Source organism: Triturus cristatus, chromosome 3_2 (genome assembly GCF_964204655.1).
Source record: "Triturus cristatus chromosome 3_2, aTriCri1.1, whole genome shotgun sequence".
Taxonomy (NCBI): Eukaryota; Metazoa; Chordata; class Amphibia; order Caudata; family Salamandridae; genus Triturus; species Triturus cristatus.
The window spans coordinates 109,109,640-109,130,128 of NC_140584.1; the positions used below are offsets into that span (position 1 = coordinate 109,109,640).

At 40.9% G+C, this 20,489-nt stretch overlaps 1 protein-coding gene across 1 annotated transcript in view; it reads left to right on the forward strand.

Moving 5' to 3' along the window:
• Positions 1-20,489, forward strand: part of NCKAP5 (NCK associated protein 5) — a 704,458-nt gene that overhangs the window by 577,722 nt on the left and 106,247 nt on the right. The window contains exons 10-11 of the mRNA XM_085647329.1: positions 14,279-14,470; positions 16,349-20,163. Coding sequence (XP_085503455.1) covers positions 14,279-14,470; positions 16,349-20,163 — 4,007 coding nt within the window. The remainder of the gene's footprint in view (positions 1-14,278; positions 14,471-16,348; positions 20,164-20,489) is intronic.

Genomic DNA, 20,489 nt, shown 5'->3' on the forward strand with positions numbered 1-20,489 from the left:
TCCCTCTGCTGATTTGATGATCTGATGCTTGATCAATATTGAAAAATGCACCCAGTTGACAGTCATTCATTGATTTGTATAGAGCTCCATTGAATCGAAGGCCACACCTTTGTCACTCCATTATTACCAAACAGCAGGGCGTGCATTGCAAGATACATAGTACTGTTTGTGTAGATTGTACTTTGTCTTTGGCAATGAACCAGTATTTTGAGACCGCATTCTGTCCACGGGAGCAAAGGTGATTAGGGAGTATTTAATAGTCCACAGGTCCCTACTCACCCACCTCTTAAGTTGCCCCAAAGAGGTATGCAAAATGCAGGCCAGTTCCTTGTGGTTAGTTTTCATTATGCATCCTCTATGGAGATGGTTTGTGCCCACATGTTTTGTAGTATGGACATGCTAATGAAACCAGTGGCTCCACCATTTCCACAGGGACTTCTGTGCAAGTGAAGGAACCCCCTATTTCAGTGTGTCAGCAGCAGGTCTCTGCCTCACACGCTGGTGGAATGTGCCCAAAATTTTGCAACTCCACCCTTTGCAGAGGCCATTCTGTATTTCTAATAGGGTCCTTGAATGTGGAATACGGTGTTCTACTTTGTGATACTGTTTACTGCATGTTCTACGCTCAATTGCTTTTTTATTGTTTTTATTGTACAGTTGTGGTGGTGCATCAAAGTATGAACACCTAAAGTATCATGAGACTAAGAGCATGGTCCACAGATGTGGCTTAGAACTGTCCACCACATTCTTGATCACACTCCTGATGCAAGCATTCATGTTTTTTTTGTCTTTTGATATCAGTCAAATTGTGATTCCAGTAGATGAGCCCTAATGTAGGTGTTAGATACCTTCCGGGTTGAAATGACATTTGGGTCAATGACGCCAGGAGTGGTTATGTTTGTTTGTGGCCCCATTGCAGAAGTAAACTCCAGACTTATTAAAAAGGTACCAGATTAGGTGTTCCTAAACATTGACCTCCCATCTGTCTATCACCCCTGTTACCATTCTCCGCTTCCATGAGCACACTTTTGCTAAAGGTGGTCACTCCTAAGCTGTATAAATAAATAGACAATCACAGTTTATGCAACACTTTCAGAGCTGGATCAGGACCCTAGCTTGCACAGGGTTTTGCCTTACTATGTGCAGCAGACAACCTTCTCCTGAACGTAGTGAGGTACATTGTTTCAAAAAACCTCATTTAAGACATGTATATTTTAGTTACACCCATGTGATTATTGTGTTGTGCATGGTGTGCCTTGCAAGGGAAGAGGGCTCTTCTCAAGTATGTGTTGTCCTTCCTGAAAGATGAAGTTCAGATATTGGCACTCTGTTGCCATGACACCTATTGTGGTGTACTGTGCAGATGCTCCAGAGATCGGTATCACTCTATTAGATATAGTGACATATATGTAAGATCTCAGAAGATATCATTTAGGTGAATGGCCTGTGGCATAACAAGTGCACTATTGATCTAGAGATTCCAGTATCCTTTTCCACCAACCTTAAATGTCATGATTAACCCAGATGAACTGAATAAGAGCTATCTCTGAATGGAATAGAATTTACTGACGTTAAGTCCAGAAAAGGCTGCCTTCGGGATTCTGGGTCGAGAAAAATGACGAAACTCTTGACATTATTTGATGGAGCATAATCCTTGTACTCATGTCTCTGATATGTGCAAAACCATTGAATTAGTCCAGTGAAACAGTACACAGATCTGATCAGCAGGTAAGACATGGGGAGGCGTGGTCCCCACCATTTTGCCAAGAGTGTTAAAGTCTTTCAGCTCATGGATTAAACACATTGCTCCATGCCAATGCCTTGATCGTGATAATTTTGAGTGTGAGAATGCTGTTCACCCATGGCTTTACATTGGCTTGAAGAAATTATACGACTAATCACACAACGTTTGGCTTCAGTGATTTCATTGGAACATTATTTATTTAACTACTAGTGATTTCATAGAAGTCACATGCACACATATGCCACCTGATTGTACAGAGATGTTAGTAGAGGAGAGTAAGTAAGTACTTCTTAATAAATCAGTGATCAGTATAAAAAAAAACAAATAAAGGGTACTCCTAAATCCTTTTCTCTCAGATTTTATGTTTCTTCTGATTCTGCTTTTCCAATGTGAACTCGAGTGGTGGGCTCTGCATAGAGGAGCTTAGTCCACTGGAGGAAACACTGTCCCAACCCCATCCTTCCCATCACCTACCTAGTATAGGTAGACCCACCGCAGGCAATCAAATGCCTTTTCAGTATTGATGAAGACTATCACTGCTCTACTCTCATCCGGATACACAGTTTCCATAATCAAGAGAAGCCTGCAAATATTAATTGCAGTATTTCAGCCTGGAATTAACCCATTTTGGTCAACATGAATCAATGTGGACATGTGTGGTAGTAGGCGGGTGACCAGTATGCAGCCTAGGATCTTATAGTCCATGTTGCGCATCGACAGAAGACAATATGTTCTAAAATAGCGGGGAGCTGACCCTGCTTCAAAAGGGGGATTACTAAAGCTTCATTGGTGGTAGTTGGTATGTGGCCCGGCTCTCGGGCGGCAGCTTAGGGTTCGACTAGTCTGGGTGCTAAGTCCTCCACGCAGGTGGCAGAGCATTACACTGGTAAACAATCTGTCCCGGGAACCTGGACCCATGCTAGGGTCTTAATTGCAGCATGCACTTCTCGTATAGCAATGGGATCTCCCAAATCATTGACCTCCTCCTCACCCAAGTGCGACAATTCTGCCAGCCTCAGGTGGTTTATTGTGGGGGGCTTATAAGGTGGTATAATGTTGCTCAAACCTTTGATTAATATTTTTCTCTCCATAAAGCCACTCTCCCATAGTAGATTCCACTTCCGGTATTAGAGAGTTTCGAGATGTGGGGTTGGTGAGCCATGCCAATAGTGTTCCCGCTTTGTCACACTCAGCGTCAACACGAATCATGTATTCGCGAAGGTTGAATATTCTCTCTACATTCTGTCATTAGCTCTTTAGCATCCAGAAGCTTTTGTTTCAGCCCCAGGTTTCCAGCAGATGCTTTCTCCAGCTCCCTCAGTGTTCTCTCCTAAGTTTTTATCTCGTTTACTAGGGCACGCAGAACCTCCACCACTTCAGCAGGGCACCGCCTCCTTTTCACTGATTTGAAAGCGTCTCACGTAATTAGAGAAGAGTTTGCAGAGTTTGTATTGTAAGTACAGTAATCATGAATGGCCACCCATATGGATTGTCGGAACATGGGGTATTCTAGGGTTTCAACCCACATGTGCAAGACTTGGATACAGGGGCGTGGCCAGAGATCGTGTGGTAGAGGTAGTCTGCATGACGGACAGTCCCATTCGCTCCTGGGAGCAAAAAAAAGCATCCAGACCTACATGTAGATCATGCATCCTGGAATAAAACGAGTAGTCTCTGGCTCCAGGGTGTAGGCGCCTCCAGAAATCTATTAAGCACCATCGCTGTTGCTAGTCCAGGAATGTCCGCGCTAGTCGTACTACTGGGGAATCCCTCAATGGTGGATTTGTGCGGACGAGTATGGGGTCAATTACACTTTTGTAGTCCCCGCCAAGTAAGATATTCTGCGCCAAATCTGGGAGTGAAAAACCCACCTTGGTCTGAGTTGGGGCATAGATCCCAACAATGGTCATATCTCGACCTGCCTGGCCAACACCAGGGCATATGCGCCGTTAGTGTCTATTAGCTTGCTTGTCTTCTGAAAGGATAGATGTTTGGTACCTTGAATTAGAACTCGGATGTTCCTGACAGACCTCAAGTGCAAGGAAAAACTGTAGGTTCTTTCCTCATGTTTACACAAAAAAATCTCACAAATACACATCCAACTGATTAGTAGTCACAAAACGTAAATTTACTAACTGAAATGAGAATATCTAAAACACTGGTACACTGAATTTAAAAACATCACATGTTCAAGGTTAGTTTAGAAAGAAGAAATTTTTGGGAAAAAAACACTGCAAATTATCATACTGTACTTCGAATAATGCTATGAAATATGTTTTGTTTAAAAAAGAAACAAGAGTGTTTTTAAGGTAATTAAATTGCACTGGTGTCAAATGCTCAACAAGAACATTTCAGTACCCATGCGTTATCATTGTGTGTTTGGGCAGTCTGGATATGTGTGAGTATGGCATGGCTTTTTCAAGAAGATTGATGCTTTATTTCTTTTTTGGGTGCAAATAATTCTGAGATTTTATTGTAGAACCCTGGTGGTCTTCAGAATCATCCAAGAAGAAGGGCTGTCACATTTATAATGTTATTTCGATGGATTTAGAGAAATTGTGTTAAACTTTGCAGACAATGAACTGGTTTGAGATTGAATAAAGAAGGGCTTTGAAGGGGAGAGGGCTGCAGTGTCATAGGGATTAATGGATGCGCTTTCCCTTTTGTTCAGTTCAAGATTATAACTTGAATATTAATATTTTGGATTAGGGGGCATAGAGAGAAAAGAAAAAAATGGGTAACTGTTGAGGTACCATGATTTATTATAGGAGAATGTAAAGTGAACAATGAGTTTTCTGATGTTGTCACTTTTTGTTTGAATGATTTATGAATTTCAGTTAGAGTTTTTCTGTTACTGTTTTACTTTATTTTTTATTTTTGCTGCTTTCCTTTTATCTCTCACAACTTTACATCTAGTTACTATTCCCAGATTCTTTTTTTGTTTTGTTAGTAAATTCCCTCAGCGAATACAGCCATGTAATAGAGGCAATAGCAATGTTTTGGTGCCATGGTGTTTCTAATCTCTCCTTGAATGAATAGCCAATTTCTAATGAGCAAGTAGCTGTAGGATTTTTCATTCTTTTAATTTTATTATATATTAGAGTTAAGGGACAGGTTTTAAAACATGTTTCGCAGTGTAAGACATCCTCACAACTGTCAATCAGCTAAGGTAAAAACTTATTTGGAATTTAAAATTAATTCAAATCTATAGGGCCTTTAGTCGAAAAGAATCTATTTATTGAAAAAATATAACATTTTTGTTTTGGAATATTGACTAATTATTTCACTTTGTCCGAATAGATCATATTGTTTAAACAAGTCCACCACGCCATTCTGGTAAAGGATCTTAAGTTCTTTCAAAGTAGCTTAAAAAACTACTTTGCAACTACAATATATGCAACAGTATAATGTAAGGCTACTGTGTCTAGGCCCATATCTTCCCATAATTGGATCAAAATAATCATGGATCCAAAGATAAAAGAAAACTAATTAAATGGGTTTCCCAGTATTCAGTATAACTCATCAGGGCAAACTTAGAATCTGTATTATAAAGTTAGTAGAGGATAAAATACTGACCATGTAAAAATATGATGATACCAATAATAATAAGTAATAATTATGGATGTTTTCAACAAATCCTTATAAAATTTTGCAAGCTCTATTTGTATAATGGTGTGCACACACATCTCTATGATAATTCAAGATCTTGAATTCTGTGTAATTCTGAATGTTTATGAATAGGCCCATGACATTGTGTAACTTAGTACCCACTAAGCCATCAAAGACTACTAATAGAGTTCCCCATAGATCCACAGATACTCCCATAGTGGGGTGTGGTAGTCTTCCACAGAGCACCCCCACATGTGTGCTAAATGTATCCACTAAAACGTTATATTGACATTTTCAAAGACACATTTATTTGCCAATCCCATAATTACAATATTAAAAAAAAATCCAAAATGGCAATGGAAGTACATATGTACCACACAAAGATACCAAATTGCAACTAGTATGAATAGTGCCCATGCAAATCTATTACATTTGTTATAATATCTCTGAGTAATGCACCTGAATGATAAGACTGGATAAGTCACCATTCAGTTTTCTCCTGACTAGCTTTCCCTTTTCCAACTGAGGAGTTTCTTAACCCCATGCAAAGATGCACACTTAAAATTGAATACATTGTTTTCCTAGAAACAGTACCTGGGGTGTTCTGAAACAGGAAGAGCATGCAAAGGAAAACATAACTTGTGATATGTTTACCTTCCCAAGATATATCATTTGTTTTATTTTTAAGATGCCTACAAGCTGAGAGAAAATGACTGTACTTTTGAAACCTGTGTAATTGTGGTGCCAATATAATAAAATTGTTCTTAATCCTGACTTCCAAGATTTCTTTCTCATTTCCATCTCAATGGCCAATTCCTCTTGAATAATGTTATGGCTAAAGAGTACCCAAAAGGCTATAATCCTTCCTGCTGAACAAAATTAAGTGAGTTTTGCCACAAACATGCAGTAAAATACCATTATCTGAATAAAATAAATTTTTCTCCTGAAACCTTTGTGATCATAAAGTCAGAAAAAAAGGTAATTAAAGGTACCTTTGCAAGGTCCCAAGCTGAATCCTTGCCTGATTTGAGATATGAGAATTGACTTGTCCTATCAGATTGTTATATAATCTTTATGTAACAAACTAGATTCCTAACTAAAACTGATAATGAGCAAATAAAAGCCAATTATGACTGTTAGACTTAGTATACCGGTTTTGTTGGCATAATCCTCTTTAGACTCAGAAGATAAATTTCGTAACCTTGCAATTTTAATTCTTAAATTAACAGATTTGTGTCTGCTGAGTTAGATATTAGCATTTCCATCTTACAGAAGTCAACATGGAACAGATGAAGTTGAGAAGCAGCCCTTCAACAGCAAAACTCTGATTCTTAAGTGAAGATGTTCCACATATTTTGTAAGGCAAATAGCTATGTGTTATCCATTACTTATCATTTCAAAATGGTTAACCTTCTAGCAGTCCATATGTCTGTTTACTCACAGCAGTCTAGCATTCACATTGAAATGGCTTCCAGACCCTTGGGCTTTGTAGCTAGTACCAATATACCCTGATTTGTAATGCCATTGACTTGTAAGGCAGACAGTAGAAGTTGTGTTGGCTGTGAATTTCAACCCTAATTCCTGTAACACAGTCTGCATAGGTTTGCAAAATTTGCTGATAACCCCAAACAAACATTTTTCGACAGATTTTGCCCCAAAACTGAGAGACTTCAACGAGCCTGTCTGGATCTACCTTCCCTTAAAATAATATGTATGGTTTAAATGTAGCCTTATTAGGTGCAGATACTTGTCTGACTGTGCACCAGCATACCCAATATCAACTATTGCTTTTGTTTCTCAATACACTTTTACACTCATTGAAATCTTCTGTAAGAGTTGGCAATAATTTTTCTTTTTCACGTGTCAACCACCAGCAATGTTAAATACAAAATAGAGACTGTTGACTGTTGCGGTGTGTCATCATCTTCATTAAGATCCTTCTTGTATCTTTACTTCATTGATTGTATATCATGTTGGTGCGGTGTAACTGAAGCTAGGTTAAATTAAAAACACTTTATTCAAAATCAAATAAAACAACAGTGTGAAAAGACAGGTAGTGTTGCTGTTACATTCTAGGTATCTGGCTTTTGTGGAGCATCAGGGCCGGAGTGGGAACGCAAACCGGCCATGACAATTAAGTCAGGCCGGCCGCGGGGTGCTGTGCTGGTGGGATGCACTGCTGCTTTTGGTACGGGGGCCGATATTGCAGCACTGCTGCAAAACCGGCCCCCTGTACTAAAAACAGCCCCCACCAGTCCAAAACAGGCCCTCACCCTTCCGGCCCACCTGGGAAATGCCCGGTGTCTGCTACAGCCAGTCCGGCCCTATGGAGCATGGACATCAAATCGCCAAGAGAACAGGATTGTGAAAGTGCCATCATGGATCATTTGGCCACTTACAAAACCGCAACTTAATCCATTCAACAGTCCCATTTACTGGTGAGTGGAAAGAAAATGGGCGAAGAGTGGATATTTGAAAAAGTAAAATGTGTTCTTTGAGCACTGTTTAATTTATGTTCCTACCACAGGTACCATGGGTAGTGCCAGGGGCACCATAGGGCACTCTGTGAGTAGCCAATGCTATTCCTTCCTTAGCTAATTGACTTCCATGCCCGTACTCCAAAAGAAGGGCTAGCAAAATACCATATACTGCCTTGTAGCAACAATTCTGGGTCAATAATGCTGTACAAGAAAAAAGTATGCTTTTCTTGCAAAAAGGCTGATGAAAGGCATCCACCTTGATAATTATTACTATCACCATAAATAGTTTTATTAACTGTACACAAACTATAAAACATCTATCTATATGTCTGCCTGGACTCTATCCGTGTTTACGCCGAGTGATACGTGTTCTTCGCAGAAAGAAAATCAGACATTGTGTCTCCTAACTGAAACCCCTCCTCATCCCAGTGTAGCTTACACTTGTTAGAAAATTGCGAATTTCATATCCTTTGCTCCTTCACTGGGATATAAACATGAAGCCTTCCCTTGCTGCAAAATTGCATTGAGGCACAAACAAGTCCAAAAATCAATACTGCCAAGATCAGAGTTTATGGATCATTCGACCAGTTTAACAACATCCAAAGACAACTGTGCAGCAGTGCGATATGTTTAATTCTTTCAAAAGAATTGTTTGTGTTTGACCATTGAATGGATATTAATAATTACATGCGCGCGGCTGCTAAATGAGTTCTAGTGATGTGGTGCGGAGGCGCATCAGAAGATGAATGCACAGAGCCCTTCTGATGGCTGTATAAAGCTTTAATATTTTTTTTTCCTGTTATCTGTTCTTCATTACTCTCTCCCTCAAAGCTAGCATTTAGTCACAGTCAGCTGAAATTGCATTTGTAGAAGGGTGATAACTACAGAAGTACTAAAGGCAGCCGCAAAGTGTCAATAAATTGCATAAGCAGGGGGTTTCAGCTGTCTCAGGGTGACATAAAGATGGATGGCCCTACACCCAGGAGTTTCTTAGACAAAGCTTTGGACTAGATAGCAAAGGGAATTATCCTATAATGGAGAGATTCCATTCTCGCTGGACATTCTGATGGGGACACTAAATTAATTTACCTTGTCCAGCGCACAGCGCCTCATCTGTTATATTCGGGGGCTGTAATGCAGTTGTCAGGAAGGACTAGTGCCGTTATAGCTCTTCTTGCGGCAGCGTCCCGCTCTGTGTTTTTGGCGACACTGTGTATGAGTCAAAAACCTGACCCAAAACTTCATTAGGAATGACTGACCTCTTACCATGGGCCATACCAATATAGAATGGTGGGTTTAGAAGTTCAAGGTTAGTAGTTATTTACACCTGGTTCTGATGCCAGGTTACATTATGCTCAGGTGCTTATAATGTGCACTTAGAAGATACAGCTTTTGGTGTCTGTTTGTGCGTATTTGGTATTTTGGTGTTTTTTATTTGGTGCCAACTTCCTATCTTATGCAACTTCTCAGAGGTTTGGGTAACTGTACCAAATAGAATTATTAAAAAAAATATATCAGGGTGTTTTAAGCAGAGTAAACGTCACACACAGAGGGTGAAACTTTATAATGTGTTAAACTATGTTCTAAGTGACTTTTTAAAAAAAAAACATGTAGCATCAGGATGTATTTCTGCGTGTTTCCTGGATTTTGTTTGCCACAATTTCAGTGAATAGTTTTTGTGGTGAAGCGGTTTAGTTTTTTTGACTCTCAGTAACATCCATATAGTCACTTCTTTTGACATTTCATTGGCACACTTGCTTCCCTCACATCTTTTTCACTTGATGCAGTTTCCAGACACTTCTCTCAGTTGGATTCTCAAGTCGCATTTGGTGCAGGCAAATCTGTAACTTTGGAACCATGGTCCATCTTCTCCTGCTACAGCCAAGTTGATGTTCAACCTGTTTGATATCATTTTTCAAGTTTCCAAGTTATTGACTGCAAGTAATAATTTCCTATTATTACCAGACAGAGCTAGGATTTATTTACCTATTAAGTCTTTATTTGACTACCAAACATTCTGCAGAGTGATGCACCTGGGTTTGGTATGTCAAGATGCATGAGATCACAATCACAACTGTCCCTTCTTATGTTGGTTGGGAAGAAATCAATCAATCTCCAACACTATAATGATTGAGATCAATTATAATACTCATTGATTATGCAAGACTCAGAACATGATATGTATTTGTCATTTTTGCTGCGTCAAAATAGGTTTTTCATATGTCCCAATCACATTTTCGGAGCTGGTGAACTTTCACTGACTCCTAAAATAAGGTCTCAACAGAATGCCAATTCTGTGTTTGGAAGGAGCGCGTTGTAGGCATCGCTTTGAAATATGTAAATGATATGAGATGATTCAGTGTTTTGTGACTGAAATCTGATTGCTAAGCATTGTAAAATTACCAACTTCTGAGTTAGGGAGGTAAGTCAATTGCAAATGGAAATGGGTCCCACCCCTGACCCCCTTATAAATGTTTTTAAAAAAAATAGGTTTGTTAGGGAGTATTCAGTGTTCTGTGGGACCACTGCCCACTCTAAAAAACTTTAAAAAAAAGTATATTAAAAGGCGATCGCTTTCATGGATGTCTGCCTTTCGATAGGAGGCCATAATTTCTGTGATGCCCACCACTTGTATTGAGTCACAATTTGTGACCTTTTTCATTACTGTTCATGAGGAAGGTCTAATTACGTCCCACTTTTTAAAATTGGTATTATTAGTCTTTCGTGTGTATGGTTAATAAAACCGTTACAATATAAAAAGATACAAACCACGTAAAAGTATGTTAAATCACAAGCATAGATCTGAAATCAGACTACAAATAAGATGTTGCAGCCAATGAATCTGATATGAACAGTTCAACTTGATAAAATATCAAATAATTTACAACAGCTTTAAAAATTGGCCCATACATTTAATAAAATGCAGCTTAGCCAAATATGTTGACCATTTACGATCTGAAACTGGGCCTGCCTGCCAAACCTTATATTAAGTTGATTTAAAGATTTCCTTAGCAAGTTCCTGTGGCATGGGCACAACTGGGCATATACAGAAACTGTGCAACAGAGTCTCTTCTTTAAAACAACAAAATCTGCAATTTGCATCAACACATGTTGCTGTGCATCTTGGTACAATTTTTTGGTAGGAAAGTTACCGATCATGTATGAAAGGAACTTCAGCTTCAGATGAAGAGAAAAGTTAGTTTGGTACTGAGGAAAACAATCCAACCATGTGATATTTTTGGCCATGGTATCCTTTTTGCCCAGTTGTGAAACCCTTTTTACCCTTTTGCTAGTGGTGCATGTAAAGACCGCAGGCAAAACTGCCTTAGTGGACAGGGATAAGATCAATTGTGTATCATCAGCTTATGATGTTACTTCGATATCGAAAGAGGATATCAATGAGATGAGAGGGGCCTTGTATATGTTAAATATCAGAGGGCTGAGAGAGAAGCCCTGTGGTATGCCTGATGTAATAGGACGTTCGGCAGAGAGGAACGTTCCTAGGGCCACTGACTGTCTATGGTTAGTAAGGAAGGATCTAATCCAGGCCAATGCTGTGTTTGAAATGCAGCTATTCTTTAACCGTGCAAGGAAGATACCATGTGACATGGTGTCAAATGTGGCTGACAGATCGAGTAAAATCAGAACTGCCTTCCTGCCTTTATTTGCAGTAGATTTTAATGTGTCACCTATTTCCAATAGCGCAGATTCCGTTGAATGCTTAGGGCGGAAGCCTGATTGACGTGGATGAAGGATCTTAGCAGTTTCGAGAAAGTTGGATAGTTCTCTGTTAACCAATCTTTCTGTGATTTTGCCCAATGTGGGTAGCAGTGATATTGGTCGGAGGTTTGAGAGAATTGATGAGTCAATATTTTTGTTTTTTTTCAGAGGTTTAACTATGGCCAGTTACCATTCATCAGGGACTGTGCCTGTAGCTAACGAGGAGTTCACTATCTGGTTAATCACCGGATTGACAATGTTTATAATTTGGTGCAGGACCATGGGTGGGCAAGCATCAAGGGGGGAGCCCGATTTTTAGGCCGCAATTGCTTCTCGTGTCTGCTCGACTGAGACTATTCCAAAGGCCTGGAATGAGGGACCAGTGTGAGCAGGATCAAGCTCTAACTCAAGCTCCAACTCCAAGTTCTGTGTAGGGATTGTAGTGAAATCTTTTTGTATATTACAGATTTTTTCCTCAAAGAAGACCGAGATCTGGTCACATAAGGTCTGTGATGGGGGGATTTCTCTACTCAATGTGTTAGGGTCGGTGAAGGACTGTATAATTGAAAAAATAGTTTTCTGATCATGGTGTGCCTCAAAAATGTTGTTTGAGTTTTACTCTTTTTTAGCTGATTTAATGTGTGTATGGTATTGTTTCCTGCCTAATTTAAAAGCGTTTTGGTCTACCGGCTATAAGCTCTTCTCCACTTGCGTTCCAGTTGTTTACACTGGAGATGTAGTTGGGCTAAGGTGGGCTTGTACCAAGGAGCTTGATGGGTTTTGGCTTAATGCTTATTATTAGTTTGTTCCAGTGTGGCTAATTCATCACTAATTGACGTCATCCAGTTATGAAAGAATTGCATGTCTTCCAGAGTATGACCAGTTAGCGTAGGCGTGGAAGCATGAGCGAGAGTAGGCATCTTTGGGTTAGTAACCAATTGAGCCCACTTGCATCTTGGGTGAGGGGAGGGTATTTGCTTAGTGGGGTGTTTAGCAGTTGGCATCTTAATGCTGAGGGGGATACATTTGTGATCTGACCATATTTGAGAAAAGGGTTGTCGACCATTAGTGAGGTGGAGTTAGAACAGACTCCATCTAACATGTGACCTGCCTGGTGTGTAGGAGTAGCGATTAATTGGTGCATTCCGAGCGATTCTATGGTCTCGAGAGAATTGCACACTCCTAGCTAATTTCTGCATTCTAAATGGAGATTGAGGTCTCCTAGGAGTGTGAAATTAGCATACCTGAGCAAAAAATGGATTAGGATTTCTCCTAGTGATTCTAAAAAAACAGAGCTGAGGCCGGGCGGGAGGTAGATTAGTCCTCCTGTAAAGGAGAAGGAGGCGTTCAGTGTGAAGCAGAAGCCTAGGAGTCGAGGTCAAAGTTCATGCACTGCAAGGAGTCACAAAAATGATAGCCAGCACCCCTCCTCTAGTTTCCTCTCTGTATTTCCTGCAAATCGTATAGTTGGGGGGGAGTGCTACAGCAATGTCAGGGTTACACCATTCCTTGAGACAGATTTCAGTGATGAAAAGGAAGTCAAGCCGTAGCGCGGTAAACAGCTCTCTGATATCATTAGAGTGTTTACAGAGTGAACATGCATTAATTAGTTCCCCTATCAGTTGAGCACTGCTGATTGTTAAGACTTTCATATCCGTGACTTTGGGGTAGGTATCTATGAAGGTGAACTCAGTTTTGCATATACGTCATGAAAGAGGACCAATGACATCCGATGATAGTTGGCAGTCACATTTTTTTCTTGTGTCATAACGTTTTAGCAAATTTGGTGAAAACTCAATGCCTGGGGGCTTTTGGGCAGCGTGGCTGGTGCTGGCCATGTTCCGGACGCAGATGGGCGTGCCTTTGGCGCGCAAGTGGTGCGCCCGCTGCGCGTGTCGTGTTGGCATGCTCATTAAATACTAGAGCCTGCCAACCACTAGAGCGCAAATGCCCCAAAATGGCGACTCGAAAACAGGCCTTTGCTCCTCCCGGAAGAGGAGGAGAGGAAAGGAAAGTGCAGGTGCAAGTAAAACAACATCCGCAAAGTGCGGGCTTCGTGTGAGGCGCAAGGTACACATATTCAAATTCAAGGCTACACTTCAATTCGATATCAGGTAAGCAATAATCCTTTCAAGTTAAAATTCAATTTCACCCCACGTTAAAAGCTGTAAAATGCAAAGTCAGGCTGTCTCTGCAAGTGATACATATTAAACGTGCAAGCATAAAATAGGAGCGATTAAAAAGCGTGGTAGAGGTAATCCGTCCAACCTTTTATGACTCTGCCGCGCGTCCGTGTTGGCAGGCTTATTAAATACTAGAGCCTGCCAACCACTAGAGTGCAAATGCCCCAAAATGGTGGCTCTAAAACGGGCCTTTTCTCCTCCTGGAAGGGGATGAGAGGAAAGGAAAGTGCAAGTAAAACAATGTCCGCAACGCGCGGGCTTCGTGTGAGGCGCAAGGTACACATATTCAAATTCAAGGTTACACTTCAATTCGATATCATGTAAGCAATAATCCTTTCAAGTTAAAATTCATATTGTGACTAGTGTTTTTGCAACCAGTATTTCATACAGTTGGCTCTAGATGTCTTGCGTTGTTTTATGAGGGTAATATGATTTTGTGTGCTACAAAAGAACATTATTACTATGCTTGTCCTGACTCTTGGCAAATTTCTACTCAATAGGTGCATTGCAAAAGTAAAGTTAAGCTTATTTGTGTTCAACAGGAATGGCAGCAGCATTTGACATCTGGAATACCCGCCATTAAATGCCATAGTCAGCTACACACCACAGGACCAAGCCGGGTATATCCGCGGAGCAGCTGTAGCAGTAGTGAACTTTCTCTCTCAAGTGCCTGCAGCGAATACTCCAGCGGCTCCTCCTGCACATGGAACGATGGAAGAACGTGCAGCAAATTGGTAGATTCAATTTTCCTTGATATAGATTACAGCAGTCAATCCCTTTTCCTAAAAGCGGTTCTTGTAGAGCAACCCAAAAAGAGATCTGCGACTGTTGTTCATATTTGAAGAGTGTTCCAAAGTGCCACGCAAGCCTCAAGTTCTGATATACGAAGTGTATTGTAGAGTACAAGGGAGCGAGAAATGTCAGAGTACATGATCCAAATTCCTGGCAAAAGTGTGGGTTAGATTAATGTACACTGTGGACTGTACTTTGCACATCTTCTTCCATGCACATAGTCAATCAATATGAGAATATGTTGTCTCAAGACAGTCTCACCTTTCAACTTGCACATGACCTTCATTTGGAAATTCATTTTGCCACTTTCCATTGTTTTGCCCAATAACATGTTATGTCAAAGTCCTGAAAATGTGTCTCATTAAAACCTTTATATGATTGTGCCTCTCTGTAGAAAGGAGTGCATGGACATGTTTACATTAGGCTGTGGTTATGACCGAAATTTCCTCCTAGTTGCAAGGATTTATCCAGTAATGTTTCAGTGTGAAAAATAGTCCAAAAAATGTGAATGTCAATAATGCATGTTTAGAGACTTTTCCTAAATGTGAGGTCATGGGAAAATTCCTGATTTCTATGGCCAAAGCTTTTAAGGGGTGAGGGGTTCAGGCCTAATATACGTAGAAGGGTTCATCAGATGATAATAATGTCGGCCTATCTATATGTACTGCTCGAAGCTCTCACTGAGGTGCTAATTCTAACTATACCTTTCACAGCTGTTGACTTTATTTAATTTTGGGTTTTGTATTTAATAAATACCGGGAAATGCCGAGAGGACTTTCCTTCACGTTAAGTAAATAGTAAATGTGCAGATCAGATGCACAAAGTCCCCCAAAAAATTCCCATTCAGATTTCCAACAGAAAATAGTTTTTCTTCTCTAAGGGTGAATTTCTGCAAGCCATATGGGAGTCAATGCAAGAAGCCTATTCAACAACTAGTATTTGAGTATGCAACAGACTTACCAGTATTCTATGCACACTCATTACACAGCGCCTAAAGATGGGCTAGACTAAAAATGTTTGTTCTCGTTCACTCTCTCCATGTTACTTTTTTACTTGGTATTGATGGAGCACATTCTTTGCTTACTTAAAAAGGACAGCAGTGAATAGGAATAATATACATCCTTACTGAATGGCAATTGTATTGAATACTTTATTTTAAAATGTTACCTACTAATCCTACACGTCTGCAAAGTCTCTGTTCCCTTTAGCAGGAGAATTCCTTATTGTTTATGTATGTTGTGTACTTGTGCGATTTTTTGGAAACGAAAAAGAAATGCAAGTGTAGAATGTGCGAAGCTAGCACTTTACCTCTCACACAAAAGGATGACATAAGAACTCCCTAATGTTGTTGCTTTTGCAAATCCTGACAACGGTGATGTTTAACTATAATACATGCATTTTAGAACTGCAAGAAAGAATTACCCATCTCAGAAAATCATTCACATTAAAAACCATCGATTTGTATTTAAGATAAACTAGAAAGAAAGCTATGCACGTATGAAACTAATACTATATTTTTTTTATTTAAAATGTGCATTGAAGTGGTAATTTTGTAAACATTTAGTATGCACATTTTTGCTCAAACCACAATAATTTCTAATGCAAAACATGCTGTAATGTAAATGGTGTATCTTCACTCCATAGACTGTGATGTACAGTGATGCACACTACTCATTGCTCTCCCCAACTGCAATAAGTTACTCCTGACAGTGATACAGTGATGGGGGAGGCATTGGGAGTCATTGCAGTGGTAGCTTATAGGTAATGCTGAACGGTGGTAATGTGCTATTTTCATTTATTATAGCATGTTCTTTTCACAGCAGTCATCCGTGAGCTGGGATAAAAGAATAAACCTTCCCTCATCTGTCCCAAGAAACTTCTCCAATCCCGAAGCAGAACTACCTCCAACTCGGATCAAAGAGTGCCACATCTTGGAAGGGTTGAAGAAGTTGCAGAAAAGGAAAGGGCTACTGGAACCCCACTCGCTCATGTCGAAGTGGGGCGACAAAGATTGCATGGACTCCAACGAAGGAATTTACTCCCCCGGAACAAAATGCAGTAGCCACATAGAACCATCTGCTTGCAATAAGCTAAAGGAAAAGAGCAACAATTGTGCACGGCACAAAAAAGCATTCGCCTATGATTCCGATTCGCACGACGACGCGGATGACGAGTCTTCGAACTTAGCACTTCTGCATAGAGGACCAAACACAGACTGTAGACTGCACTGCAGCAAACTAAGCCACAGTATTTCTGATAGCCTGTTTGGGTGGGAGCCTAATGAAAAACATTTACTAGAAAGAGATTCCTTCTTTAATTGGAAGGATCGACCTGAGAAACTGACTAGTTTTGCTAATGACTTTCAGGCAGAGGTGAGCTCATGCACAAGGACCCGATTGCCGCTGATGCAGATTGAGCAAAGCCTTGCAAATTTGGACTTTAATCTGCAACTTTCAGACACTGATGACAATGAGGTCTTGGATGAATTGCACATCGAAAGTGGTGATGAGAAAAGCCCCTCAGATGAACCATTAAGTCCTTTCACTGGAAACCACGCACCGAACACTGACGCAGCTGCAGGGAACGAAATATCTCAATTTGCATCTTCGAGTGTAGAGGGAAATCAAGGACCCTCTCCCTCAGATGTGAATCCAAAGACATGTAATTTCGTCAAGCAACAACAGGTCATAAAAAAGACTTCCTCTGAAGAGTGCATTACAGTAATATTTGATGCGGAGGATGGAGAGCCCATTGAGTTCTGTTCTCATCAAACCGGGGTTGTCACCGTTACTACGAATGAAATTTCATTAAGCCGGCAGCAACCTAGCCCCGATGTTCAGTACGCGGAACTTTTACCTCATTTAGTGACTAGGTTGCAGAACGACTCTGAATCACTAACTTACGCTGTTTTGGAATCCCCTGAAGGTGAAAATGAAAACAGCAGTCTTAATGGAAGAAAGGGAAGCAGCATTGCTTTTGTTTCCACTACGGTTTCTGAAACCGTGAGCCCTGTAAGGTCACTGCCACCAAGTCCCCAACAATTGTTAACACCTTCTTACAGTATTTCCTGCAAAACATCACAATCAATCTCCTTTGTGCCACCAGGAAGTCATCACAACCAGAACCACTCAAAAATACCCAGCAAAGGAACATGTGTACCTCCTCAGACACTTAAATTAACCGATAAAGCAGTAACAAATGCTCCTCCCGCAACCATGTCTGCAGTGTCAGAAAAATCACCGTCATCCCCTCCAGTAAAACTGTCACGTTTCTTAAAAGCTCCCAGTTCACCTTCTAATATTGACTCAAAAAGCGAACTGGACAATCCAAAGTCTCCAGCAAACCTTTCCCCTGTATCTAAAATTCCAAGTCAGACTAGTTGGACAAAAGATCAAAACAGCAACATTGCAGGCTCTCTGTTAAATGTCCACTCTGTTTTACAGCCTGTGGAGTACGGAGAACCCCCAACAAGTGACAAACATGTTGAGGTGGTCCAACAAGAGACTCGTGTGCAATCACCCCCACCTCCTCCCCCCGGCCGATCCGTTTCATTGTTGATAAAGCAACATCAGGTACATTCATCCCCTTTATCCATGAAGCCAGTTCCCAACATTCCATGTGAGGTAGGGAAGGCTGCACCTAAATCATCACATTTGAAAGGATCCTCAACTCAGGTCCCTTTCCCAAATGATAAGTCACCCAAAAAGTTACCAGAGGCCGTAAAAACTGAACCACTTCACATGAACACCAAATCTCCTGCACCTGCAAAATGTATTCTTCAGCAGCCTCAAAGGACACAAGGTGTATGTCAAACTCCGTCAAAGGTTTGTGTATCAAAAACTCCTACTAGGACCGGTCATCAACCCATTCGCTCTAACAGTCAGGATACATCATACTCAGGGTTAAGGACTAGCAGCAGTAATCCAGCAACTTCCATGCCACCAGAAGTAGATTCCCCGCAAATTGCAATCTCTTGCAAAAAAGGAAAGGCAAGTGACAGTGGAGTACCTCAGCAGGACAAATTTCAGTGCAGTGTTCTTGCATCTACACATGGTTACTCACCAAGGACTAGTGAATCTTCCCAAACTCAGGCCAGTAATCCCCAATTACCTACATCATCGTCTTGCAACACTGAGATGAATGCTCTTCAAAATTATCATTGCAAAGCCCTGAAGACTCGACTTCCAGTTGGGACGAAAGTTCTTGTAAAATCGCCCCAGCTGATCAGAAAAAGTTGCACTGTTCCGGGAAAGCAAGAGAAAGATACCATAAATGCAGCATCAAAGGGGGGGATTACATCAGGTAAGTGCAAATCTCAGAAATCCTCATTTGCAGCTGGCGATGGATGTGAATCTACTGAACCAGAAACTGTCAAAACAGAGGTACATATTACAAGTAGCATTAACCTTGTGGACAAAGTAGAGCCTGCATCCTCTCCTCTGTTAGAAAGCAGTGGTCCTCTGCTAGATCCAGCAGACGGCTTTGAAAACTACATAGTGAGGAGATCAAATTCTTCAATTACCAAGCCATACCTAAAACCCGCTCTTGGTATGAATGGAGCAAAAGCTCGAAGTCAAAGTTTTAGTGTCAATGTTGCAGAGAAGTCACCCACATCTGTATGTGAAGCTTCAGGAAAATTGCGGACCCACATAATTACTAACACTGCCGACAGGGGAAATTCCTTATCCCGGCAAAACTCAGTTGTTGAAGCGGCCGCAACAAGGGTGACACCAGAATGCTCAACCCCGACTTCAAAGGTACCAGAAATGTCATATTCGAGGCAAGGGTCTCATATGAGCATGAGCAGTTCAGGAAGCCAACATGCCAGCCCAAGCAAACTGCCTTGCAGAACTCCACCAAAACCAGATTTGTTGCACAGCTTCGCCAAGTGTGAAGGACTGAGGTCTCCTGTTCGGATTGTTGCACAGAGCGTATCTGACAGTGGCAAACTATGTAGTAATGATTTGAAGCCTGCACAGATGGAAACGAGGAACACGCACAAAAAGCTGACTTCAGTATCATCTGCACCAAGTTGTTCCTCTTTGTATAAAGTACAAAATACAGACAAGCTAGAAAGTCCATCAACACATGATGCAAAAATGGTACAAAGGGAAGTGGTCTCAGTGAAATCCCCAAAGCCTAAAAATGCTGAAGGCGTGGCCGTCATTCAGCCTACAATCGAAGAAAAGGTTATGTTGGGCATCCAAGAAAATGTACAAAAAGGGCAAGTTCAAGTGAAGTCTACTCCCACAGATCATAAACAGAAAACAGTTCCCTCCATCGCTAGCTGGTTTGGGTTCCGTAGAAGTAAGCTCCCATCTCTCAACAGCAAAAAACCCGATGCTGCTAAGGCAAAAGTTGAAAAAAAGGACGCAAAGCCTGGAATGGGGTTTGGGAATAAGCAAATGAAAGTAGAGAAAAAGAAAGACAAAAACAAAACTGAGCTGCAGTGTGAAGTTGAAAACAAAGCCAACAAGAAGTCGGAGAGCAGCGAAACGGAAAGGGCCCTAAAAATGAACATCAGCAAGAGGACTTCCCAAGACATGTCAGGTCCAATGAGATGCGAGCAAAACACGGACACCATCACTACAACCTGCTCAGCCAAAGACATTTTCATGAAGGAACTTTTAAACAGGTAACTATGGAAAAACTTGAAATGAATTTCCTTCTTGCAGAAACATTTGTGAATTATTGGTAATCTGACCATATTAGGCCTCGCTCTGAGTGCTTCAATAATTTAGGAGGTAATACTGCACCCGGTAAATACCAACACACCATTGCTGAATTTACCAAGTGCAGTATAGCCCACTTATTGGTCCCCAACAGCTTGAAATGAGGCTTAGCGCGTGGAATCTGAGTTTGCTTACATGATTGCATCATGGTTTCGCCCTTTCCAGCCATTGTTTTCATCAGGCTACTTTTGCTAGGTCTTTCCTTAAAATAGCAGAAGTGTGGTAATTT